This window comes from Caloenas nicobarica, chromosome 1 (assembly GCF_036013445.1).
Source record: "Caloenas nicobarica isolate bCalNic1 chromosome 1, bCalNic1.hap1, whole genome shotgun sequence".
Taxonomy (NCBI): domain Eukaryota; kingdom Metazoa; phylum Chordata; class Aves; order Columbiformes; family Columbidae; genus Caloenas; species Caloenas nicobarica.
Genome location: NC_088245.1, coordinates 97,221,425 through 97,248,867, shown reverse-complemented (window position 1 = coordinate 97,248,867; position 27,443 = coordinate 97,221,425). Strand labels below are relative to the sequence as shown.

At 43.5% G+C, this 27,443-nt stretch overlaps 1 protein-coding gene across 1 annotated transcript in view; it reads left to right on the top strand.

The window, feature by feature from the left end:
* Positions 1-548: 548 nt before the first annotated feature.
* CYFIP1 (cytoplasmic FMR1 interacting protein 1) overlaps positions 549-27,443 on the top strand; it is a 79,935-nt gene continuing 53,040 nt past the window's right edge. Inside the window, exons 1-8 of the mRNA XM_065626804.1 lie at positions 549-736; positions 21,064-21,187; positions 21,524-21,613; positions 23,045-23,122; positions 24,153-24,254; positions 25,497-25,678; positions 27,039-27,135; positions 27,275-27,403. Of these exons, the coding sequence (XP_065482876.1) occupies positions 21,071-21,187; positions 21,524-21,613; positions 23,045-23,122; positions 24,153-24,254; positions 25,497-25,678; positions 27,039-27,135; positions 27,275-27,403 (795 nt within the window). The 5' untranslated portion in view covers positions 549-736; positions 21,064-21,070. The remainder of the gene's footprint in view (positions 737-21,063; positions 21,188-21,523; positions 21,614-23,044; positions 23,123-24,152; positions 24,255-25,496; positions 25,679-27,038; positions 27,136-27,274; positions 27,404-27,443) is intronic.

Below are 27,443 nucleotides of genomic sequence, written 5' to 3'. Positions count from 1 at the left end.
TAGGGTTTTTTCTGGTTTTAGTTTCAATCAACAGTGGCATTTCGCATATGAAAAAGACACGCATGAGCACCCTCTTGGGGACGTTTTAAAGGGTTTCCTGCAGGATCCCCTTTGATTCTCTTAGGCTAGATCCTGCGTCCTTACTGCCGGGCTCTTTCCCTTCTAAAGTGGAAAAACACAAATGTTAAAGCCACCCCGGAGTACCGGATTTCCCTGCGGGGTGATGCTGGGGGTGCCAGGGCGCCGAATCGGGCTCCATCTGGTTTGTACACAAGTACCACGGCGGCACGGTCGTCATATATATATAGACTTGTCCTCGTATACGTAGATTTCCCTGCGCATGTGGCACAGAAGAGGCCTCTCTCATTAAAAGCCCAGAGCGGTTCCCGCCTGCGGGAGCCCCGGGGCGGCTCCCAGCTTCCCGGGAGAAGGAGGAGGAGCCGGCTCCTGCCGGGGGAGGGAAGGGGCGGCAGGTTTGGGATGAGGCGGGAGGAGGAGGAGGAGGAGGAGCTGGAGCGGCAGGAAGGGTGTTTCCCTGCGCAGCTCCCGGTTGAAGTGACTCAGACAGGAAACTCCCCGCCAGGCGCGGCCCAGGAGCGGAGCCGCCGGACCGACGCGACCCTCGACGGCGGCGGCGGCGGCCGGGCCGGGCGGAGCGGAGCGGAGCGGAGCGGAGCGGACAAGGGGCCCCTCCCGCCGCCGCGCAGCGCCCTTCCCGGGAGCCGGCGGCGAGCGGGTGAGCAGCGCTTCCCCGGGCCCGGAGCGGCCTGCCCGCGGGGTGGGTCCGTCCCTGAGGCGGCGACTCCGCCGCTTCGGCTGCGGCTTCGCCCCCCTCCCCCTTTTACAGAGGCTTCGTGTCCGAGGTGCCGGGCAGCTCCGCGCACCTCTCGCTGCTGGCCGCGACCCCCACCCGCTGATTTTTGTTTTATTCGTTCCCCCCTCCCTGGGCGCTGCTGCGGCGGGAAGGGGTCGTGCGGCGGCTCGGCCGGGCGCTGCCGGCAGCGGGCAGGCGGCCGCCCCGTCGGACGAGCCCCGTCGGACGAGCCCTGCCGGTGGGTGAAGCCTCAGGGGTCGTTACCTGAAAGCCAGTTTTTTTAGTCTTAGCTTCTGGGTGTCGGGTCTGAGTTGTTCTCTCTCACGTGTGTGTAGCCCGTGTGCCTTTGACACGAGGGGTGGGTCGGGGTTTCGTTTCCTAGGCTGTCTGGGAGCAGATTAGGTTGGGAAAAAAGAAAAGTGAAAAGTTCCATGCAAGTCTGTTCTGGTCTTCAGATGAAGGAGATGATCTAGTGTCTGTCTAAGAACATAGAGTAACTTCCTCTTGAGTAAGCTGAACTTTATCCAGTTAAAATAACTAGGCTGTAGTGAGGATCACGGAATCACAGAATGTTAGGGATTGGAAGGGACCTCGAAAGATCATCTGTCCGATCCCCCCGCCGGAGCAGGAACACCTAGATGAGGTTACACAGGAAGGTGTCCAGGCGGGTTTGAATGTCTCCAGAGAAGGAGACTCCACAACCCCCCTGGGCAGCCTGTCCCAGTGCTCTGGCACCCTCACTGAGAAGAAGTTTCTTCTCATATCTCAGTGGAACCACAAAACTCCCCAGATGAGTGGTCAGTTATCCCATCCCTCTTCTCCCTGTCTCTGATGAGCAAAGAGATGAAGACAGACGTGCACTTCATCTGTATGAGTGTTCTTGTAGTTCACCAGCAACTCTGCTAATCATCTTTGCCTTCGAGTAGGCTCTCATTGCCTTGATTTTTATTCCCGCGCCGTTTGATGACAGGTTTGAGTAGCATTTAGACATGTAAATGGTTGTTTGTGCCAGGGAGACTGTTAGGAGGAAGCTGTCTTTGTGGGATGTAGCCAGTCTGCCAGAAGTGGTGGCTGGAGAGTGGCGTTGGAGGGGGAGGAAAGACGTCTGGAGGAATTTCTCCTTAATTAGACGGTCATACCATGCTTTGCTGTAAACTGTGGGAAATGGAAAGCTTAGGCTAATGAGTGACTCCAGTCCTTATTGCATTCCAGTTACTTATTTGCCATAAGCTTATTATAATAAACCTATTGAATGCATACACATGTGGTGTTGCTGGTTAGCGTGTTTTTCATGTGCAGTTCTGTGATCTCTGTATTATGTTTGTATTAATTGCACTTATACAAACTGCTCAGACCAAGTTTCTCTCAGCTGAAGACAAATCACAGAATGTTAGGGATTGGAAGGGACCTCGAAAGATCATCTAGTCCAAACCCCTATATGGTAGAAAATGCTTTGCTAGACCTTACTTCAATGTTCTGGTTCTTCACTTAAGCCCTTCTTTTGTCGCTTAAAAACTTTTTTTTTTTTTTTTTTTTTTTTTTAGTATTTGTAAATACAGTGTTTCTCCTCATCTTATGTAAAAGGCTCTTTAAGCGTTCCCAGGCAACTGGTCCGTGAAGTCTGGCTGGTGCAGGCAGCTGAGGTCTCTGTAGCTGCCAGGAAGGAGGAGGAGGAATTTGGGAGCAGCCTGTACAGCAGGAAGGCTTAGTCCCAGTATTGTCACCGCTTGCTCAGCTTGCCCTCTAAGAAATGTACAGTACTCTTTCTCTGCAGCAGCTTAGATTTTGGTTTTTTTTCTTGTGAAGGACGATGTGATCAATGGAATATCTCAACTGTACTTTGTGTTGGGTTTTTTTTTTTCCAGATTGCTACACCTAGTTTATTTGTTTAGTAATTTAGAGAATAAACATCTCTGAACCTGCCTCCCCCCTGCCCCCGGCTGCCCTGCTGAAGATGAGTAAGACCATGTGTTTTGTTTAGAGACCTTGGGTTTAGTCAATTCCTGTTGAGGGTCATGACGAGGAGAGTGGAGTGGTGTTTGAAATGTGTTCAGCAGTATAAACTTAAAACTTCTCACTTAATAAGATATCACAGTATTTAAACCTAAGTTGAGCTGAATTACATAAGTTGTTGAAAAAAAAAAAATAAACCTACGTTATAAGGCAATGTTCCACAAACAATCCAGACTTTGCAGTTCTTAAGTCCTGAATGTGTGACTTAGAAAAGCTGATAGTACTTTAATGATGTATGTGAAACGTCTAAAGTGTTCATTAGCAAAATTCGTGTTTCTTTAGTTTGCCTTAAGTGTGAATTGGCCGACAAACTCTCATGACCGGACTTCAAAGCTTAATTAAATAATTAACAGCTATCTGTTCCAGGTATGTCTTTTATGCTAGAACTTTGTCTGATCTGTTCCTAAAGTTTTGGTTAGTGCTTTGTTTATTCATTATCCAAGAGAGCTGTCTTGGAAGGTGCCTAGGCTTCCCAATCTTGTCATAAGTCTCTTCTCAGAATCATCTTATTTTTAGTTTTTGTATTGTTTCTCAAAGACTTCCAAGATATTCAGGCAGAAGTGGAAGCTTCAGGGTGGTTGGATTTGAGCTGCAAAGTTGGAACAAAAAGATGGAACAAAAAAATCCCCACAAAGCTCCTTTTCTTGGTTTCAGTTTTATTCATCTGTTGTCTCGAAAGCTACTAGAATCGCTTGCAATGCTATGCAAGAGAAAATTAATCTTAGCATAATTTCCACACATATTTATGTGCACATCGAGATGGTTTTATTTCACAGTCCTTGCTCTATGTTCTTGGGGCAAGTTCTTCATGTGGTTCCTTTGCTGTAGCAAGAAGTAAAGTAAACTTTAATGCTGGGTGGCACGTTGTGCCACAGTGAATCAGGAGTCAACCGTGTGATTGACTGCGCTTCTCTTGAAACAGTGACAGTGCCAGTTTCTGAATTTTTATTGTTTATATATTTCTAAATAGCTGTAGTTACTATGGCAAGCCCCAACTTAAAAAGCAATTATTCTTGAAGCAAATTAAGTGCTTGTTTACCTAGGGATGCTGCAGGAGCTTGGCGCAGCTGAAGCACGAATGACTGGTGAGGCGGTTCGGGTGGATCTGGGCAGACTCTGGGGAATGTGATTCATTTGAACACTCTGGAGCTTCCATTTGGACCTGCTCTCAGATCACATGGAGAGGGAGCAGTAAATACAGCAGATTTGGAAACTATTGCTATTTAAAACATATACCTTGTTACAAGTGGTCTCTGATAGACCTTATTCTTCCAGGGCATTTTGTTAGTTTTTGGTTACATTGTTATTTGAATACATTACAAACAAAACCCACCTGTGTTTGTCTTTTTGTGTATGTGTGTGTGCTGTGCATGCAGCTCTGATACAAGAACATGGAGGAAGGACATACCAGAATTGTGAAATATAACTGGATGCCTACAAAAACTTACTGAGAACTTGGTAATGGTACTCATATTTTAAGCTAAGGACATCAGTTTGAGATTCCTCTTTACTGTACATCTGCCCTTAGAAGCTGACGTTTGTAGGGCTCAGGGGTACACTTTGCTATGTAATACAGATAACTGAGAGTGGGTATCGATTTGTTTGGTTTAAGTATAATTCTGTTAATCCACATCACCTGCCTTTCTAGTGGTAAAATTAATGTATGATGCAGAGATGAGACATGCTACAGGAAGGCAGAAGGTGTGAAGTAGCAGATAATCTTTCTATCTCTTGCCACCAAAAATGTTGTAACTCATCTTTTGGGTAGCTCCTTGTAAGCACACTGGGAAAAACCTTGGAGCTTGTTTTCTCCATAGGACTTAAAAGATTTTCTCTGTGTCAGTATATACTGTTTCTTCTCTGCCTCTATTATGTCTATAAATACGTTTATTCATAAAAGTGTGCATTGTGGAGAAAATCCTATCTTAGAGCTGTTCATTTTTTGGGGGGGAAAAGTGGCATACTTGGACTTCTAACTGTAAAAAGTAGGGTGATGGTAAATGTGGGTATGGCACAAATAATTGTCAGGTGTTTGTCACCTCAGCAAAAAACCCCCTCCCCTCAGGCTAACCATCAACGGGGCAGCAAGTGAATTTATAGTTGTGCAGCCTTTCTGGAGAAAGCCCCTTGTAGAGGAGGTGATTTCAGGCTGCGGGCAGCAGAGCTGTGAGCAGATCTGGCTGGGGAGGGAGCCCAGCTCTCCAGGCCTCCATGGCTGGGAGGTGGTGGTGGTCCCAGGGGTGGACGGCTAGGAGCTGCCATGGCCCTTCCCTGCATCTTCTGGAGCTGTTTCACCTCACCAGCGCCCTGCTCCTGCTGTCAGGGACCCAAACAAGGCATCAGTCATAGAATCACGGAATCATTTGGGTTGGAAGAGACCCTCAAGATCATTGAGTCCAACCACAACCTAACTCTAGCACTAAGCCACGTCCCTAAGAACCTCATCTAAACACCTTTTAAACCCCTCCAGGGATGGTGACTCCACCACTTCCCTGGGCAGCCTGTTCCAATGCCCGACAACCCTTTCCATGAAGAATTTCTTCCTACTATCCAATCTAAACCTCCCCTGGTGCAACTTGAGGCCGTTTCCTCTTGTCCTATCACTTGTTACTTGGGAGAAGAGACCAACCCCCTCCATGCTACAACCTCCTTTCAGGTAGTTGCAGAGAGCCATAAGGTCTCCCCTCAGCCTCCTTTTCTCCAGGCTGAACAGCCCCAGTTCCCTCAGCTGCTCCTCGTAAGACAGTCTCATGGTCTGCTGAGGCACAGAGCTCAGGGAGGGTTCTCGAGGTGGAAATCCCTTCATAGTCAAACCAGCTGCTTGCTGGGCACTCCCTGCGTGGGATTTACCTGGCTGTGGTCTGCCAGGTGTGGATTCGCAACCCTGCAAGTCACACAGCGAGGTGCTTGTCAAACTCTTCTCAATAACCAGAGAGAAGGTGAACGTGGTGGTCCTTCAGCTGGGTGGTTGTTCTCTAGTCCTGCGCGTGCGTTGCTGGGACAGGAGCCCTGGCATTGGTGCAGCTTAAAGTGAACGACCTTCCCAGGAGGGAGGGTTCTACCTGCTAACTTTAATAAAGCTTTTCTTATTTCAAATAATTGTGTAACACGAACACATGAGGAACTGGCGCTTCTGTTCCTGCTTTTGTTAGAAGTAAATGCCAGGGCAGCAGGCTGTGGTGTCCCCTTTTCCCTGGTTTACAAAGCAGTTGCTCGCGGAGTGAAATTGCGTGATTTCTCCACGCTTGGACCAGATGTTGGGAGGTTTTCTCAGTTTAACGGTGTGTCTCTCAGCAGTTCTCTCAAGGGGCTGCTTTCTGCAGGTCTGCTTTACAGGAATGTTGGTCAGGAGGTAGAGGAATGACCAAGCAACTTTTTAAGGCCTGGAATTACTCATCTGGAGCAAAAAATACCATCCCCCCTCCCCGCCCTCCACCAAAAGGCATCTTAAAGCTTCAGACAGTGTGTAGACTAACACTTATTAGATGGCACTCTCTACAAATGATTAGCATGGTTGAGTCTTAGTAACATTCTCATGAATGAATACAATATTAAGTAAAAGAAAAAACATAAATGGTGCTTTTGGTTTTCGAAACAAATATCTCAAAGCCTGTGCTGTGGTTTTATGTTAGGACATGAGTCTCAAGGTTTGACATGCTAAGTAGTGATTTCAGCTGTGTAAATGCTACAAGGAGCTTTTGGAGATGTTTGTGCACTACAGGTATAGAAGGGATTTGTTTCAAGGGTTAGATAAAAATATGATAGTGCTGTATGTTGCTTTAAAATACTTTAATTCTAATAGGGACATGGACATTTTGTTGGCAGGAAATAAAAATGCTATAGACCTGAACTTGATTTATAGTCTTTTCATTATAGCTCTAATTATTTTAAGTGGGTTTACTGACATATATTAAGTTAATAAGGAGAGGTCACTGAATCATACATTCTGAATGTAAAGTTCAGTTAAACTATCATGACACATTGCTCGAGAAAGATGTGGATGCTTATCAGGTGATATCAAAAGTAAAGCTTTTGATTAATTTTCACTGAAACTGCATATTTTCATGTATAAGAATGGAAGTATAAAATGTTACAGATGATGAGCTCTTTTAGAAGAAAAAGAAAGCTTAAGACATTAAAAGCTATTGGGTTATTTCTCCCCCACCCTGTCCTGTAGTATTTCCTTAATTATTATTTTTTTTAAGAGCACTGTTAAATCATAAGTTGCTTCTTGTCTGACTCTCCCCCTCCTCCCCAAAATGCATTTAGTGGTACATTTTTTTAATAACAGCTTCTGAAGTCTGATTTTTTTTTAAAAAAAAACCCCATAATTTTGCAAAATTGTACATTATTCTTGTACAGTGTTGTATATTAAATAAAAAGCTACTTTAAAGCATAAGTATTACCGATTTGCCTAAAATATCTTCCAACTGATTTTTCAGATAAAGCAGCATACCTTTTTTTTTTTTTTTTTTTCTTTTTTGCTTCAATGAAAGTTGAGGAAGTTGCACTGCTGGGCTTAGTAAATACTTTCAGGTAGAGGGAAGGAGTGGCAATGACAGCACGCAGCTTTGAAGAGTCATTTTTACTGAAGCCTTTGTTCGCTTTTTAAACTTCAAAATAAGGCAGTGCCGAAGCCAGAGCTTCACCTGCAGCTTTGCATTGAAGGAACCCGCTGTATATAATTAATGCCTGTCGTGTCATCGGGGACATGTGCTGTAAGACGGAGCTGGATGTATCACACGGAGGCTCTGCAGAGGGGAGGGGAAGGGAAAGGAAGGGAAGGGAAAGGAAGGGAAGGGAAGCTGGGTGGCTGCCCTGATGCAGGGCTGTGGCTGGTGGCCTCTCCGTGGGCAGGAGCTGCTGCCACAAGCGGTGAGACTGACCTTGAAGCAACCTTGTGTGGAAATGGGCTCGAGAAGCAAGTGCTGTCTCTCCGTCCCCTGAGAAAACGATGTTTTCTTCTATATTTCTCCCCAGTCTCGTGAAGTGAAAGTACAGTTCAAGAACTCGCGTGCTTAGATAAGCAGTTTGTCTAAGGCTGAGGGGGTTGCGTTATTCTTTAGATCGAAATTTGAAGACTCCTTGTCTTTATCATTGTGGCTCATCTCTCTCACCTGTAATGTGACAGACTGGTGCTCAGCCCAGGTCCAATGCTCCTTTCAGTATATGCACACAGGTGCACCCTTTTTGGTTAAGGTAACAGCATTCTCCCCACAGCAAATACAAAGGACAACTAACTAAGCCCATGTTGAATAAGCATGAGAAATCTGCGACAACAGTCTTTCTGCAGGATGAAAGGTGCTGTGCCTGAGCAATGCTGGGTTAACTCGGAGCGCATGTGCTTTCTCCTCTTCTTTCTGGTGTGGTTATTGCTCTTGCTACTTCCTTCCTTGTTCTTCGCAGAATCCTTACACTGGGAATCTTATCCTTGCTAAGAAACGAGAGAGCTTTTCACAACTGCTGAACGCGCCAGAAGCGCTGTGCTTCGGTGCTAAATTTTATTCTTGCCCAAAGCGATGCTGAGCGGCATTGCTTCCTAACACACCCGTGCAACAGCAGGAAGAGTCAGAAACAGAAGTATGGAAGACATGTGCGTTGAGGACAGCTGCAGGAGACAGCAGCAGCAAAACAGCCCAAGCAGCAAAACAAGAAGAGAAGACTAAACAACAGGGGAGAAGTGAACTGGGTGAGGGGAAAAGAACATGGAAAAGAGAAGGGTGGAGGGAGTTAGTCAAGAAGCAATAAAAAGAAAGAACTGGAAGTTGAAAGACAAGTAAAACATAAGTTGCAGTTGATGCGGCTCAAAGATGCAGTATCAGGGGAGTGTTAAAGGGATGAGGCAAATAAGTGTGACAAAATAGATCTCTGCACACCTAACCCAGAAGGAAACAACAGTTAAATCTTTTAACTTCATTTCAGCTTGAAGAGAGGCCAAATATTGTGGAAGGGTTTTTAATATGTATGTAAGTTTAGGATTAATACAGAGCTGAGTTAGTGTTCTGAGCGAACATGGAAAAAAAGGTAAGAATTAATTAGTATATCAACACAAGCACCCCCTCAGCCACCTAGCTCCACCAATAGCAGAATTTTAAATTTTATTTTATCCCGCTGACATATTTTGAGCTTCGAGCCCGAGTACACAGATCAACACAAACTAAGCAAAACCCCTCTGTGAATTCTTGTAGCACAAGTGCCATTGCAGAGGGGGTTGTGTGCTGCAGACCAGGCTGCAGCGACGGGCCCTCCCTCCTTGTTCACGTGCGTGGGATGCCTTGGGAGCAAACTTTGTGGAGTTGGGCTTCTCGCATACCATTGTAATGTATTCTCAAATGAAAGGAGTTGCGATAAGCAGAATCAGTTTCCCATTTTCGAAGTGCGTGTATTGCACTACGCTTGAGATTCATGCATGGGGATAGCATTTGACCCTGTGTTTTATCATCAGGTTGTTGCATCTCTCCTCCAAAGCTTCAAGGTCTGGAATGATACTGCAGATGTGTAGCCAGGCTGCCTGTCAGAATACCTGGTGATTATTTGCTGCGTCATTCACTGCAGGTACTGCTGCTGTAGAATTAGTGGGTGCTCAGCCATGTGCTACTGCTGGCTGCTAGTACAGCAGGAAAAGATAAACTCGCTCTTGTGCTGACTTGCTTGCAAGAATATAGTGGCTCCAGCCTTGTGCTATGATATGGGAGGCCTAAGGTTACATGATGTTGTCTAATCATGGCAGAGTTTTCTTACTGATGCTTTAAAAGGGGGGTGTCAGGGGAGACAATTCCGTCCCACCATGGCTCACCAGTCTTGATGTAGGCTTCATCCAAAAAGCCCGAGGGTTCCCATTCATAGCCTGTTGCAATGATCGTGGAGCGTCAGGCCTTCCCATCATTAAAAATGAATTGAATTCATCCAGGGCACTGGAAGGGAACGCCTATAGTTAACTGACAAGCGTGACCGATTGTCATCTGAGTGCTGGTGGTCAGTGTGCCAGCGAGTTGTTTCAGCTACATGACAGCATCATTAGCAGTGGTGTCCTCCTGACTTTGATAATGGAGTGGGAGGGAGGAACTGTGCTGCCTCACGAAAGTGTGGTTTTTAGGTTGGAAATAGTGCTGCTGTTGCTTACCGAAGCATCTGATACTGCACAGAGTTTGGTGTCTGAGGTGATAAGACTGGTGTATCACTGAGCGCTTGAACCTCAGTTGCACTGTCATAGCATGTTATTGCTTGTGTAAAGAGCAGGGAATGTTATTGTCGTGATGTTTCCCTGCAGAGGACAGAAGCTGGGCTGGTAGCAATGTGCCAACTTTATTAAAGAAGGTTGCATGAAAAATTCACATGTGACTGAACACCAAGTGCTTTTAGTTTGGGAAGTCGAGATTTTCTAAAAAAAACCCCAAACAATCAAACAAACAAACAAGCCCCCAAACAAACAACCCCCCCCCCCAAAAAAAAAAACCCAAAACCAAAACAAAACCCACGCCATTCTGTGCTTTAGCATTATGTTTTCCTCCAAGTTGATGTCTGCTCTTGGAAGCCTGCTTCTTCTCCTGCACCCCTCCAGCGACAGGGCAAGGCAGCTAATGTGAGCCACACTGCCCTGTAAGAGTCTAATACTAAATTAATTGTTTCCATTGTGTGGCCATTCTTCTGGGACTTGCCGTGGTGCCGGGGTGGGATAATTCAGCTTCAGAATTTTTGTTTTCCCTTTTGCACCCATTAAGCCTTTTTTTATTCCAGTCACAAATATATTTTTGAAAGCTTAACAGTATGTCAAATTGGTTACACAAAGGACTGTCAGCTGCTGTTTGCTTTCTTCTGTCTTTTACTTTAATCAGGCAGGCCAGTAAATGATGTGAAAAGCATTTTTCTTTGCTCCTTCAGTTTATGCAAATCTGTTGCTTAGGAACAAAGAGGAGCTCCAGTCCCAAAAGGAACATCTTAGCTGATCCCCTTGGCAAAAAGGCAGATTGTGCTGTCCAGAGCACAGAAAGCGAGCATTCAAACTGAGAAGATCCAGGGCGTTGCTGTTCTCTGAAACACTTTAGTTATCAGTCTGTTAAAATGTTTTCTGCTCATTCTGAATTGATAGGTATGCAGCTAAACAGCTGAGGCTTTTGAAGTTTAATTAAAATAGAACTAAAAGGGAATTTTTGAGAGAGATTTTGGAGGTTTGAAAGAAAATGAATATTATAGTAATCACTATGCTGTTCTTGGAAGAGAAAATCCATTCCTTTTGTTAGCCCCTTCACAAGGGCCTTTTGTGATCAGTCTCACAGTTTAACTTGGGTATGAATATTACACAGAATATAGAATCAACTTTTCTTCGTAGAAAAATGATTTAATTCATTTTCTGCAAGCCAGTAGCATAGAAGAATGATACAATGGAACAGAAGGAGCCCAAAAATGTTTTGTTGCTATAGGGATAAAACGTAACTTCTGCTGCTGTGTAGACCAAACCTATTCCTATGGGAATGTTGTCATTAGTTCCTGTGGAGTCCACTGAGATTGGTCTCATACACCTAAGTTCAACAGGCCATTCAGTCATCTTTTTAGGTTTATCCCTATTTTAATATCTCTCCTTCTGTGTGTGGACTGCTGAATGCCTTTGTTTCTCCTTTTTGAAGGATATGCTCCCTTTTCTTTAACTGCTGTACGTAGAATTTTCCTGATTGTCACCATGCTATCCTGTTCTGTAAAGCAGGGTAAGCTTTGATTTATTTATGCCTATTTTTAAAAGGCAAAACAACTCACGTAGATACATGTTTTGATTCATGGGTTGTACAATTGTAATTTGCAGTATACAAGCCAGATCTGAGATTTTATTTTAAGATTCAAACATGCATTTGCAGACTTAGGAAAGAAAAGGGGCAATGTCAAAGGAAGTGCTGTTTCAAGTGCAGACAGACTTCCTCTTTGTTTTATTTTGAGCCTGGGAACATGTACAAGCATTTGGGGATCAAATGCAGCTATTTAAAAGCAAAATGAAAAAATGTGTCCAGTGAACTCCAAAAAGTCATGGGCCGTCCCTTCAAAACACCTGTTTTCAGTCAAATGAAACAGTGCTCTCATCTGCAAAGTCATAATATTTTCTAGAACTTCTGTAATCCAGCATTTTTTTGGTAGTTGTATAAACTCCACCTTAATTATCTCACTCCTTGGCATGAGTCCTCACCAGTTTTCTGAACAAGAAGTAATTTTTTCACTTACAAATGTTAATGTTTGAGATCTTTTGGGGTTATGTAGAGCATGGTCTTAACCAAAACCAATTCCTTGAATGTCCCAAAATACCTCTGCTTTCTTGGGGTGTATTCTCACAGTAGTATTTGCATGTGTTTTATTGGTGAGGGATTTACGCTAGTGTCAGGAGCTCAGATAGTACTGGGTGCAGCTGTGGCCCGTTCTGTGCAGCAGCAGGAGATGGGGTGTGCTGCAGCACCTCTTCTTGCCCCACTCGTGCAGTTGCACTGCCCCATCCCTGAACATGCTGTGGCAGCTTTTTTTCATAGAATCATTTTGGTTGGAAGAGACCCTTAAGATCATCAAGTCCAACCGTTAACCAAACACTGGCACTAAACCGTGTCCCTAAGAACCTCATCTACATGTCTCTTAAACACCTCCAGGGATGGTGACTCAACCACTTCCCTGGGCAGCCTGTTCCAATGCCCAACATCCAGGAAGAAATTTTTCCAAATATCCAATCTAAACTTTCCCTGGTGCAACTTGAGGCTGTTTCCTCTTGTCCTGTCACTTGTTACTTGGGAGAAGAGACCAACCCCCTCCATGCTCCAACCTCCTTTCAGGTGGTTGCAGACAGCGATCAGGTCTCCCCTCAGCCTCCTTTTCTCCAGGCTGAACAGCCCCAGCTCCCTCAGCTGCTCCTCATCAGTCTTGTGCTCCAGATCCCTCACCAGCTTCGTTGCCCTTCTCTGCACTCTCTCCATCACCTCAACGTCTTTCTTGCAGTGAGGGGCCCAAAACTGGGCCTTTTTGCAGTGGAGAAAGAGAGAGAAACTGTGCTCGAGTGGGTCAGGCTTTGCTGATCCCAGCTCAGAGCTTGGTGTGCAGCACGTGGATGCCAGCTGCAGCCCCAAACTGCTGATCCAGCCTTTTGTGACTGGGGGCCCCAGCCTCTCCTGCGGAGTGGTGGGAACTTGCCCTGCGGTTGTGATGGCCAAAGGATATGTTTTTCCTGAACTGTTTCAGGGTGTTTGAAGTGTAACTGTCTGCATTTTGAATGGATTCATGCTCATTTTAAGCTTTAAGTTTTCTTGGAGCTTGTGGTTAAATGACTGAAAAGTTAAGCTTTGGAGAATTTCTTTATTTTGTTATTTGAGGTGTGTATTTAAGATGCTGGTGTCCAAGAATGGTGAAGTAAAGGAGCCCCTGGGGTCTAACTTGTACAGCTTGTAAAAATGAAGAGTTCGTGATAATTTCAGTGCTCTTTTGCATCTGTATGATGACTTTGTTTTACGCTTTGTTCCAGGATAAGCACTTGGGCTCTTGCGTTTCCCTGTGGGCCCTATTGCTGTTGGTTCATTACAGTGGCAGGCTGACCAGTGCTGCTGCTGCTTTGACTCTCCTTGCCCTGAGATTAAACGTGGCTCAACTCTTTGCCCATTTAGCTCTTCCCGCCTGCCTTGCCAAATGCCTCCAGAAGTGGTGGTGTGTGCGTTTGGGGCAGGGAGATGTCATGGTTTAACCTGAACTAGCAATACAACCACGATAGCCATTCACTCACTCCCTCCTAGTGCCCCCCAGATAGGGGGGAGAATCGAAAGGGAAGGGAGAAACTTGGATTGAGATAAACACAGTTTAACAAAATACTAATACACTACTAGTAAATAGATATATAAAATAGAAATAGAATATAAAAGGTACTCAATGCAATTCCTCACAAACTCTGTCCGCACTGAGCAGCCAGTCCCAGGCAGCAGCACCTGGTCCCAACAGCTGATCCCAGGGAGAGAAAAGAGGAAAAAAAGGCAGAAAAGGCCCAGAGGCCTCTGCAAAATGGCAGGATGGCGAAGGCTGATCTAAAGAAAATCCTGAACAGAACTCCCCTGAACAGGTCTCCGAGAGCGAAGAGAATGCCAGAGAGCGACCTGAAGATCCCGACTCTCCTTAAATAATTAGCATGACGCTAATGGGATGGAATACTCTTATTGATCAGTCTGGATGTCAGTCAAGGCCTCCTCCACCTATGCCCCCCTTTCTCGATGCCTCACACCTGTGGGCAGAGTGCTCAGAATGCCCCTGGCTCTCAGACCAGAGCAATTAAAAACTCTTATGCTGGGATGTTATCTCTTATTCTCAAACCAAGTCCAAATAATGACCGTGCTAGCTATGAAAAAGAAAGGTTTCTAACTGCATGAAGAAAATTAACTCATTTTCAGTCAAACAAGCACAGGAGGGAAAGGGTCTGCCAGAAGAGAAAGCTGTGGTAGGTGGGCTGCTCTGAAGAGGACAGGACCTCAGGAGGGGGTTGCTTTGCTGTAGCTGCCGTGGGGACAGCTGGGGCAGCTGGCGATTCATTCAAGAGCAGGTGGAACATGCCTTACTTTTCAGCACCTGTTTTTCAGAGTCCGTCTGAAAAGTGGGATGAACGAGTAGAGGAAAGTTATTTCATCCATCACTTTTTCATTTGCCTCTACTAGCTTGCTGCAGCCCTTCATGCCAGGGCACCTTAAGGACCCAACTGAGCAATGACACTCATTTTACTCTTAGAATATTGCAGATATTCTGGTAATTCAGCTGAAGTTAAGCTGAAAAAAAGCACAGAACCTTTACGTTGTTATCTCTTTCGTGCCTTTTTTTTTTTTTTAATTGGAGGTTAATGATAAAAGGAAGTCAACCTTTGTGAACAGCTGAGCTATTGCCTAAATGAGATGAGCCTTTACTCACCTTAGCAGCTCGAATGCCCTGGGTGGTGAGGTTGGCTGCTGGGCCTCCATGTGTTATATCAGTGCTGGGGAAAGGTTCCCTCTCCATAGCATTGTTTGTTCACTCCTCAGATCTTTCCCTTGCCCTGCTATCAGCTAAACCCTTCTTTTGTTTTCCATGGAAGTTTACCTTCCAGGGCACAAGGCGATCGTGTGGTAGCAATAGACTTGGTTATATCCATCACCTAATCTTTCTGGTATGCAGCAGCGTGGCAAAAGATGTGCTGTAAGAAGCTGATGGCAAAAAGCCACCTGGAAGTTGTCACTGTGTCTAGATGGTTACCTGTTCCAACCCTACCTTGCTTGGCTTTTCACTCTGATAGTTGTGTGAGGATAAATCCTTACAGATTTCAAGGTGAGGGCGCTCAGGTGTTCCCAGTCTTTCAAATTATCAAGTGAGTGATGCAAAGGAAAAAACGCCCATTGGCTATGTGATTTAGGTTTTAATTATTTTTTGTTTAATTTAGGGAGGATTAACATTGTTACTTCTTTTTCCCAAAGGGAGAGCAGGGATTGCAATGAAGCGAATGCCTGTGCGTGCTGTGTGATAGTCTAAACTGGTGTCATCTGAAGAAAAGTTGCTTTCACTGTAGCTTGATACTCTCTACTTTTTGTTTTGTTTTGGTTTGTTTGTTTACCAAAGAACTGAATTATACTATTTATCTGTTTTCTGTGGGAATGGTCACTTCACAGTCTTAGTCCAGGGGATAATGCCAGTTTGCAAATAATTTAAATAGCATATATACTTGTACCTCTCCAAGCAGTTACCTCCCATTCTTTCTCTATATATTTTCATGATAATCTATCTTTTGATTTTTTTTTAATGTCTTGTGATAACATGATACCATCCTCATCATCCCTTGATCTTGTCTAACACAGCCATATATTTTATCTGATAATTTTTGTGGTGTAAGCAGATACCATCAAACCTAGTCATTTGAGGTTGAACTTTTTATGTTGGGAATTGATGTCTTTTTAAAGCTCAGCTGGATAGATTCTTAAGGCCAGTAGGGGTTGTTTCTGGGGAAGTCTTGGCCAAATGATTATGTCAGAGGCTAAAGAGGAACTGCATGGTAATTTCTGCATTTCTAAGAAGGTCTCAAGAGGCCTGCAGTTACCCAAGTTCGTTTGCTTTACCCATATTTATTTTTTTTAACTTGGTTGCTAGGTACGAGTTAGATCTGTTGGATTGTGTGCACCGTTGCTAAACACATGTAAGAACTATCTCGTGTCATCAAGCATCATTTTCCTGTTTTAGCTATTTATAGACTGAGTGCCTGAGTTATCTTTTGATCTTATCTTTGATAAATAATATGATCTGCTTAACTCTGTCACTGGAAGAAATCTTAAAATGTCGAAGGTTTTTTAATAACTACTTAACTCCCTAGAATTTGGGGGAATTTTTTTAACTTTAAGCTTGAAAGCAGTAGTCTTCTCTCTCACAGTGATTCTGAAGTTAAGGCTCTTTTCTGTACTCTCTGCTTTCTTAGTCCTTTACCTTCTGTGGTTTTTTATTATTTCTTCTTGTAAATTTTCTATTTTTTCATCCAAAAGACTTTTCACCATAATTTGTTCCTATTCATATTTTTTTCCGGATACTCTGAAGCTTCAGGAGACCTGAAAGCACGAGGCTGAGAGAAGCATCCTGGCTGTTTTCTGATATGCTTGGAATTAAGAATATAGGTCTTTTGCAAAGACTTCAGCATTGTTCTGTAATGATGGAGATGTGGAGACAGCGCCTTTATAAGGATTGACACTCATCTCCTCTGAATATCAGAGCAATGCTGTGAGCAGGTCACTGCCTACCACACAGTTGCATGGCTGTGAATAAGAGTACAGAACTATGACATTTTAAAAAATTGGCAAATCTCTTGTCTGAATGTGTTTTGATGATAAGCCAGCTCTGAAGTTAAATCAAAATGTAAAGAACGCTAAAGGGACTTCAAGGTCTGCTGCCTTTTTTTGTTTTGTTGTGGACAAAATGCGATGAGGTGGCTCAGTGAGGTTCTCTGTAGCACAAGATTTTCTGAGCAAATCAGGCCCAGCCAGGGCTCATCTCCTTTACAACTGAAGAAAAAGAAGAATATCTTAATTTAAGCTAGTCAGTGGCCTTGCAATAACGTACTTAAAGTTTCCCTAAAAACCCTGTGATTGATACCTCTGATGCTTGGACACGGCGGGACTTGGCACTGCAAAGCTGAAGCTTGCCTGTGCAGGAGACAGTGATTTTTCTTGCTTTGGAATCCAGAAAAAGGAGCTGAGAATCAGCACAGATGCTGTTGTCTCCTGCTTAGAAAGCTGGGTATGCTCATCAAACACCAAAATTTAGCAAAACCAGTGTATGCATTCTCTCTGCTGGAGAGAGGATGTCAGCTGATGAATGGTTTTTCATTAAGTTGTTTACGTCCAGGAAAATGCGTTCTTGGAGTGCATTTTGACTTTACTGCTGTAATGATGGGTCCTGATACAAAGATAAAAAGAGGATTATTTCGGAAATAATTATTACGCATCTTCTATCCCGAAAAATCTCAGGTAGGTACAAAGGTGAAAACACAATATTGTAGGAATTTAGTAAGAAAGTAATTCTCACAGCTTGGATAAGTTTACTAGTATAACTACAACTATCAGTATGACTACAGCATTTTAATCTGTTCTCATTTAGGGAAACGCCTGATCAGACTGCAACTTCTGAATTTTTTAGGTAGATCTTTGAAGTTTCTTACGTTCTCTGCCAAAAAGGAGTCTGTTAAAGTATTAACTCTCCTGCCTGGTAATTTCACCTTAAGAACTCATAGTTAAAGACTCTTAAGGAAGCAAAACTATCCAATTTTGTGTCTTAGGATTTTTAGTTTTCTTAAATTAATTTTTCTGAGACTTAGGAGGGAAAAAAATTCTGATTTTGCCAGCCTTCCATTGTTGTACATTAGAAACGGCCACTGTCATTTACAGCTGGTTTTATTAACAACAGCAGCAGAAGAGAAAGAGGGGAAAAAAAAAAAAACCTTGAACTTCAAGGAAATCTTTTCTCTCCTGGTCCCAGGGCTTCCACATCAGGCGAGGAGGTGGCAAGCAGCTTGTGGTGGTGTCACCGGGGTGTGGGACGTTGTCTCCTGACTGACAAGTCGTGAGTGTGGCCGAGCTGCAGCTGTCCCCCTGCCATTGTCCAGCCTCCGTTGCTCGGGGAGCAGAGGGGAATCACAGGATGGTTTGGGTTGGAAGGGACCTTCAGAAGTCACCTAGTCCAACCCCCTGCAACGAGCAGGGACATCTTCAACTAGATGAGGTTGCTCAGAGCCCCGTCCAGCCTGGCCTGGAATGTCTCCAGGGATGGGGCATCTGCCACCTCTCTGGGCAACCTGGGCCAGCGTTTCACCACACTCGTTGTGAAAAACTTCTTCTCATGTTTAGCCTGAAGGGTGAACTGTGGCCTTGCAATGTTTGCAAATGTGTCGAAGCTGGGCAGGAAGGAGCTGCTTCCTCTTCATGTCTCACTAGGTACCCGAATAAAAACGCCGGAGAACCAGGAGCGTTGAACATGGCCAACAAAACACCAGGCGTGTGGATACCTTTTGGCAAAACTGCACAGCTGTGAGCGAGCGACCTTAAAACACGAAGGCTTTTGTCTGCACCCAATTGCGTGTGTTTTCCCAGTTCAAAAAATGCTGATCTGTCTTTGGGAAATCGTGCCAAAGAGCTTGGAAAAATGTGGCTCTGGCACAAGGGTTTCCCAGACGTGTGCTATTAAATAGATGGCAGCATAAGTGAGATAGGATTTTGGTTTTGCTTATGCTTTGTTTTCTATTTTTAAATTACTTCCCTGTATTAAAACCAAACAAATCCACAGATAGCCTGATAGTCTGAGAATAGAAAGCTGATACTAGCGGATCACTCCTGTGCAATCATAAATATTGAGGCTCAAACCCTTGGAGGTGTGCTTTCTAAAATAGCACGCCGGGGGATTAAGGGCTGTGTTTTCAGAATATTTGTTTGTAGCGCTGAGGAAACACAAGCCAGGAGCCTGGCTTTTGTGGCTGCCTGGCTGTCTTCTGCAGCAGAGACCCAAGTCATCAATGGACCATGTTTTAGGAAGAGAAGGAAGATGGGAGGACTGGGGAGAGGGTGTTGATATTTTTCTTCCATTAAATGACAGCTCCCCTATGAGTGGACTTATTAAGAGCAGTAATTTTTGGCGCAGAACAGGCAGCCACTTTTCGCTGTGGTTTTTGGAGCGCAGGTGGAGCAGTTTTCTATCACATGCCCCTTGCTGTGCTCGCTTGGAGTCTGTGTTTTGTGTCTGTTTGCCTGTCCTGCGGTGCAGTGGGTTAGAGTAGGCTGCGAGGAGGAGAAGTTTCAAGTTGGAAGGAGCCTCTCGGTTAAACTAACCTAAGTAAAGTGTTGGGTTGTTTTCTTTTTTAGCTAAAGCTTGATTTGTAGATACTCAGGCCAAAAATAAAAATATCGTTTATTTGAAATGCTCTGACTTCTTGGCAACTCTCTTCTGTTCCCTCTAGGGAGAGTCTGACCTCCTCACAGGACTTTTGCCCAGACGTGGAATGTTTTTGGCATTTATTTATTTATCGAATGGAGGAGGCCGTGGGTTTTACCGGTCTCTAATTTAACTGTGGTTCATGTGATGGAGCTTGAGCTGGGTGTAGGCAGGTGTGGGGCAAGAGTCCCAGCGCAGGTCTGCCAGCCAGCACTCCTGCCAGTCCAGTCCTTCCTCATTTTTTGGCAGGAATCACAAATTGCACAATGTGGGCATTTGTTTATGTATTTATTTTAACAAAAACTCGCACGCTCAGGCTCGAAGCAAGGTTTGGGCTGGGGTTTCAAGAAGCAAAAGGCCCCTGGACTTTTCCGATGGTGGTTGTTTAAAGCTGTCGGCGAGCTCTCTCTGTGCAGGGTATGTTAGTTAGCTCTGCGGCAATGGCTTGTGGCGCGGGGTTGGTCTCTGAAGGCAGATAGGTTGGTTGGTTCTGGCTGGTTCTTTCCTTCCCTTGGCTTTGGGTGTGCGTGTGTTGGGGTTTTTTATGTGGTGGGGTTGGTGCGTTGGTTTTTTTGTTTGTTTTTTTTTTTCTTGCCGAGCGCTTCCTTGAAGGTAAAGCTGCTGTTTCCATGGGGTTTCCCCCAGGAAACCATGATTAGGTAGGAGAAAGTGAGGAGGTTTTTCTGCCGTCCCACTGAAAGCGCAGGGAGCAGTGGGACGGCCAGCCCGTCTCATCTCTTGCGCGGTGAGCTTGTGGCAAAGCTGCGGCGAGATCTGCTTGTTCTTCTGCTCCTGGTGGGGCTCCATGGGGGTGCTGGGTGCCAGGCAGGGCCCTGCAGCTTTGGGGCACGGGTGCTCGGCGTTCCTGCCCGCCTCGTTAGAGCTGAGAGCAGGCTCAGCCACTGCTTGCACAGTGGGTGCGCGGTTTTGCTCTGGTAAGCGGGGGGAAAATAACTTGCAAAGCCCCGCAGAGAAAAAAAGAGACAGCTTGGTTAGAGATCTTACCTTAAAAATGAGGAATTTTCTACTCCACCGAGGAGAATGAGTAGATTATGGAAAAGTGAATGATTGGATGATTGAGTTGTTCCACCCCACGCTTTCTTCCTAAAATTTCTTCTAGTTGCTGTTCAAACCCCCACGCAGTGGCAGCAGGCACAGGTGTGCGGAGATTGCCGTGACCCTGACGGGTTTTGTTCCTCTCTGTCACTGACCCCTCAAAGCAGATCTGGATGTCCTAGGACGTGAAACACGGGAGACTGCTGGCACCTTTCAGGAGCCAGGTCTCCTGAAGATGGGCTGGTAGTGACATCTGTGCGTGTTTGAAATGTTTGAAAAATGTTTGAAAACTCCTCAGCTCAAAACCGAAACCTCACAGGAAAGTTTTATGCCTGCGCTTATTACAGAATTCTTCTGTCTTTATTGTGACTGAAGCAAACCCCAGAATACCTTTTCTTCTAGTTTAATGAGAGAAGTGTTCCTTTTTTTACAATGCATTAGAGGTCATCATCCTTTCCTCTATTTTTGTGTATTTCTGGTGTACAGCCATGGGGGAGGAGAAACATTTCTCAACTCAGGAAGGAGGAGGATGTCAGTCCTAAAAGTCTTTTTTAAACTTGTATACTAAAAAAACCTGGCTTTCAGTTTGACTGTTTCTCTTCTGTTATGGTTGTAGGGAAACTGTACATTTCCAACAACATGAGTAGTTCCCTGGTCTTTATATTACTCATTTGTTTTCAGTGTATATAATAATATAAGAAGTTATGTGTATGTGTGTATACATATTTATAGGTACGTATGTATTTTTTAACCAGGTGCAAAATGACTGCACAAGTAACGCTGGAGGATGCCTTGTCCAACGTGGATCTCTTGGAAGAATTACCACTGCCAGACCAGCAACCATGTATTGAACCTCCGCCATCATCTCTGCTTTACCAGGTGTGTTGTTATTATAGGAAGAAGAGTTTTTCCATTTCCCACTGCTGTTAAGAAAAAGAGTGTATGCTATTTAAAACAACAACAACCGCCCTCCCCCTCAAACAAAAAAAAAACCAACCAAAAAAAAAAAAAACCAACCAAAAAAAAAAAAAACCAAAACCCAAACCAACAACAACAACAAAAAACAAAAACCCCCAACACAACAAAACCAAACCACAACCACAAAACAAAACCAACCAAACAAAAAACCAAACCCAAAGTGTGTTTATATTTGCAATATGTGTAGATATTCTTTTCCCTACCAAAGATTAAATTCTGCATTTACTCTCTCTGCAGCCAAACTTCAACACTAATTTTGAAGACAGAAATGCATTTGTCACTGGCATTGCAAGATACATTGAGCAAGCTACAGTCCATTCTAGCATGGTAAGTAGATGTTCAGATATATACTTTCGTGTTAACTTGGAATAAAAGGAGAGGAACATGTCTTCTTGCATTTCATTATAAGAATTGTGGTCACAGAAAACCACAAACCAGGTTACCTACAACACTTCTATGAGGCTGTGAGATGAAAAAGTGCACGGCTTATCTTTTTTTCGCACACACACTTCTTGATAATTTTAAAATGATCTTTCTCTTTGATCAACCAGTGTTGCTCAAAAGTTTCTTGCTTTCATTATGCATTTTTCCAGTATTCTGAGGTGAGTTGGTTGTATTGACAAGTAGCTGCTGTAACTTGAGTGAAAAATTACCTTCCATCCTCCCAAATATCCACTACTTCTCTGTCAGTTTAGTGGTGTTGAAGGGCTTTTGTTGGCTTCCTCACTGTGGAGCGTGGATGTTAGTGGTGTGTTGGTATGCTTTTGTAGTGAGGTGTTCTCTGGTTTTTAACAGTCTCACAATATAACATAAGACTTCATACCAGTAACTCCATCCATCTCTGCTGATGGTGTAGCTATTGGGTTTTTTTGTTTTTTGTTTTTTTTTTTTGATACAAAAGAAATTGTAGGCTGCAAACACTGGTCTGTACTGAACTTGTCGTTTCATGGCATTCTTGGAAAATGAGGAGTAATATAATGTCATGCAATTCTAGAAACCAGTTAACAAATAGTGGAATAGGCAGGTTAAGCACTTGATTAGATGCTTCTGAAAATTATGTAAATTTACACCAATCTCCTCTTAAAATTATCTGGACACTCCTTAACCTGTTTTGATTGTTTGGATATTGTAGAGCATCTCCTTGGACAAGGAAAAAAGGATATTGCTCTGCATGTGCTGACTCCTTCATTCTTGACCATTCTACCTGCAGTATCAGAGTTTAAAAAGAAAAACAAACACCTCCCTTGCCCCTTCAGATTAGCATTTTATTTATAGATCACAGCGTCTTTAGTTTAGGGAAGAAAGCACAACACAAAAAACAATCTGATGTGGGGAGATAATAATTTTTTTCGTTAGGTAGGCATAATTGCTATAGTTTTTGCTTAGTGATCTGGTAGGTTGTTACATGGTATGAAGATGATGATGTGAATTCTCTCAGAATTAGGTTGGGTGCTAAAACAGATGACTGAGAAAGAGTGAGGGTTTTTTTAGCTGTTGGATTATATTATAGGCAAGCTGGACATCAGTAGCTGGTCAGCTCTAATTCATGTACTATGCCAGCTTAGCCTATGAATTATGGTAATATGATTTTACATACCTACCGTATGATCTATCATTCAGCTTGCAATAAATTTGTGTTTGTACATATACATTATGATAAGAGAAACAGGCTTGTTTGGACAAGGTTTTGGAATGATGGAAGACAAGTGGATTTAACCCTTTTGATTACAATGCCTAATTACACTGAGTGTCTTACAGAATGAAATGCTAGAAGAAGGTCAGGAATACGCGGTCATGTTATACACATGGAGAAGCTGCTCAAGAGCCATTCCTCAGGTAAAGGATGAAAATTAAACTGTCATGAATCTTGTGAACTTCTGTCTTGTTTTGGTGCATAGTTGCACGGGTGTAGCTTTATCAAGAATCTACAAAATTTAGTCTCCTTTGACTCCTGTATAGGAAAGCTGAGCGTGCCATAGCGTCTTTTAGCACTTGGGGACCAGTTGGTCTCGCCTTTGTGTTAATCTTACTGATTGGCTCAAGAGTAGTATAGGGGTAATGTGCTCTAGAAGGAAAATCTTTGATTGTCATATCTGTTAGAGGTAAAAATTTAATTAATTTCATTCAAGAGAATGGACCCCCCCAACTTAATACTTCAGTTCAAAACAGGTTTAGCAGGTGGCATAGCATGTAATAATTACAATTCAGGTTAAATGTTTAAGTTTCTAGACATCCTAGGTAGTAATTTTCTGAATGTCAGAGCTATGCAGTGTTTTATTGATCTGTATGCAAATGAAACCCCTGCGAATAGGTGAGAAGTCCATAGGCAGCCTCAAGTGTCTGAGAATGGTTGTACAAAGGTGGGAAGAATATTAAGGTGCACCAGAAAACTGAACAAAATTATAACCGTGAGCTGACGCCTGCCTGCTTTGTAAGGAGTTTGCAATGCAATTATTTTTGTACTGAAATGCAAGAAAGTCTTGTCCTGTGGTTTAAATATTTAGAGTGGAAAACAGGTAATCTGTTTTAATTTCTGGTTTTGGCCTATTTTAGTGCATGACTTTCAGCCAGTGGCTTAATAGTGTGGAAGGAAAGTAGTCTTAACCATACGGAGGTGTTTGAAAACTGAATTACTTGCTGTGAGGTAACAGAGAGAAAAATCTTAGGGGTTTTTTTTTAATTTCTTTTTAACACACACAGTTAACCTTGGAAGACTAGCATAGAATTACCAAAACTGGCAATTTATGCCTTAAGTTTATCTCTTTAGGATGATGATACATTTTCTCAAATTGACTTTGGAGATCTTAGTTTCTGAGACTTTATCAGGAAAAGTTCCAAGTGTAATGATCTCTTTAATTATCCACAGGTCAAGTGCAATGAGCAGCCTAACAGAGTAGAAATTTATGAGAAAACTGTGGAAGTTCTGGAGCCAGAAGTCACAAAACTGATGAATTTTATGTATTTTCAGGTAAAAGGAATGGAAATAAAATTTGTCAGTAGACTTATATTTTTATATTCCTGTTTTGTATGCTTGATATTGTGTGTTCATTATATTTTGAAAAAAACAAACAAAACCACAAACAAACAAACACCCCCCCCAACATATTGTCTCTCAGAAGGACAGAATTTCTAATGCCTACCTTAAAAACTTCCAGCAATCTCCGTTAAGACTTTCAGCATAAAGTCGAAGGTAATTGCATATGGTCCCTATGTAGCACATGGGGACAGTTCTGTCACTTTAGGAAGAAAGGAAATAGGAATATAATGTATTTTACATGTATACATAAAAGTGTCTCAGCACAGGAACCATTTGTTGAGGAGTGAGGGATCCACAGTCTGCACACCAGAGCAGCAGATGCAACTTTGCTGTGGAAATTCATAACTGAGGCAAGCTAACCCCATTGTTGTGACCTGCCAGCCACCCGAGCTTCATGGGCACTGGAGAACGGCCATCTGTCTGTCTGTCTGTCTCTTTCCTCCCATGCTGGCCGCTTGCCACTTGGTTCAATGGACTGGGGATGCTTTCAGGCATTATTCGGAGGGAGCCAGAGCCCACGAGCCCTGGAGCACACAGGAAGAGGAGACTGAATGAAATGTAATATTTCCTGTCGTCTTCCCCGACTGGCGGATCTTGCTGACTATGAGCAGTCTCCTTCTGTTCAAGGAGATTAGTGCTCTAAACTCAGAACAGATTCCTCTTTACATTCGAAGTTGCTGTCTCTTTTGTACTTGCAATCCCCATCTCAGGTGGCCCTGACGTGCGCTTGGAAATAAGCCCTCAAATAAATGTGGCAGGATGATTTGGGGAGTTGGCATGTACTACTACTAAACAGTGTGCTGTGGGGTTTTTCATTTTAAGAGAATATACCTATAATCTACCTTTTAATGCCTATGCACTTGCTCACTAAGGAAAATGCACTTGTTTCAGAGGGATGTAAAACTTGTATGACTTTAATCTCTGAAGAAGAACCTCGCCTCTTGTGCCAGGCAAGCTCTGTGGCAAAAATCTCTGACAGCGAGTTACACAGAGATGGAGCTAGAATGCCTGTGCTGATGCCTCGTTAGCCTTGCATGCTTTAAACATTTTTCTGCTTCAGTGATGCTTTTCATTGGACCAGCTCCAGCTACACAGTGAAACCTTTTTCCTGGAAACGTCACGGCTTTTACTCCCTTTTTCTTTTTTTTTTTTTTTTTTTTTTTTTCCCATTAGAGAAACGCGATCGAAAGATTTTGTGGGGAGGTAAGACGCTTGTGCCATGCAGAGAGGAGGAAGGATTTTGTATCTGAAGCGTATCTGATCACGCTGGGCAAATTCATCAACATGTTTGCGGTATTGGATGAGCTGAAAAATATGAAGTGCAGCGTGAAGAACGACCACTCAGCCTACAAGCGGTAAGAGGCGAGGACCAGCAGGACCCCAGTATCTGGTGCCAGGACACTGGCCTCCCACGAGATGGCAGCAGTTGCCCTTTTTCTGACGACTTTCTCTTCAAAAGTGGTCTCCCTCATGTACTTTGAAACTAGGGGTGCACTGACTGCACTTGGGCAGTTGAGTAAATCTATTTTCTTTATGCTGTTCTTCCAGCAGCAAAATGTTCTTCTGCCTTTTAATGCCAAGCTATCAAATACTTCTCTCTTGGTGTATGCTAAACACAATAAATATACTTTGCTCAAAAAAGCTTTTCTTTTTGAGAGGAAACTGCCCTTCTGGTCGCTTGTGCCTATCCTCTCCTAATCTTTGGTATCCATTTTTGACATTCGTAGCTGAGAGTTTTTACACTTGTTCTTAAGACATTTCAGCTTTGCCATTCAAAGTCGTTTTGATTGCAGGTGTAGCAGGGAGAGGAGGAAGGTGGGATATTGGCGGCCAAATTTTGTGCTTGAGCTGCCAGGCAATATTTGGTATCTTTTGTCGAACATGGTGGTCAGAGCAGCAGGGGAAGATGATCTTTATGTCAGCTGTAGTATCTGTGGTCTTTCATAAATAAAACCATTCAGGCATTGAATAGCCAATTTATCTATCTATGCTACTTCCACTTGCATGAGATTTAGTTTCTACCTCTACCAGTAGTTGCTTTTTGTAGTGGTTGTTGTGCCTGGAGACCACTTAAACTTGCTTGGTTTACTTTTTTTTTTTTTTTTTTTTCCTTTGGAAGCGTGCTTCTGGTGGACAAACTGTTTTCTGGGAGGCTGACTTCTCCTGGGTTGTTGCGTGCCTTGGGTCTGTAGAGCCACTGCTGACCCCATCACTTGAGGGATATACCAAATGGCTTTTGGGTTGCATTTGGACTTTTAACTAGGGTGCAGTGGGGGATTTGGGATTACAAAACAGTTAATTTGGGATAAATTAAGTCCATATCTTTCTTATAGTGAACTTTCACCTTTTTGGTTGTTTTCCTAAAAAGCCTTCCCTTTTATGAAACAAGCTCTTGACGCGGATTTGTTGAGTCCACAGCTTGAGTTTGGATAACTCACTTGTATAAAGCTGTGGCAAAAAAATACTGGCTGTGTCTGCCAAGTTCCCGTTCTACTTGGTTCAGGAGTTTGGAGGTGGGAGATGCATGGAGGTTGACAATCGTGTATCAGCAGAGAGTGATACACCGTTGTACTGGCAGCTGAAGACGTGCTGATGACTGTCAGTTCCTGTGGTAGATTTGGGGACAAGTGTGTTTCTGTTGAGAAGAGACAGATTTGGTTACAAGTGGTCGTGCCAAAGGGAAATACTATTTTTTTTTTTCTTCTGTTTGCAAAGAGCTGCTCAGTTCCTACGGAAAATGGCAGATCCTCAGTCCATTCAAGAATCCCAGAACCTCTCCATGTTCCTTGCCAACCACAACAAGATAACACAAGTAAGCTTTAATTGTCTTTTTGCAAAATACCTAATGCTTTACAAAACTGTTAAAATAAAATTCCTCCAGTTTGGTAGTAACTCTTGTTCCCCAGGGAGTCTAACTAGTTGACTAATATTATTTTCTTCTTTTTTTGCAGTCTTTACAGCAGCAGTTGGAGGTGATTGTTGGCTATGAAGAACTGCTTGCAGATATTGTAAATTTGTGTGTGGACTACTATGAGAACAAAATGTATCTAACGCCCAGTGAGAAACATATGCTTTTGAAAGTGAGTTTCTTTCTGGTACAAAATTTAAAGAGAGTTGTTC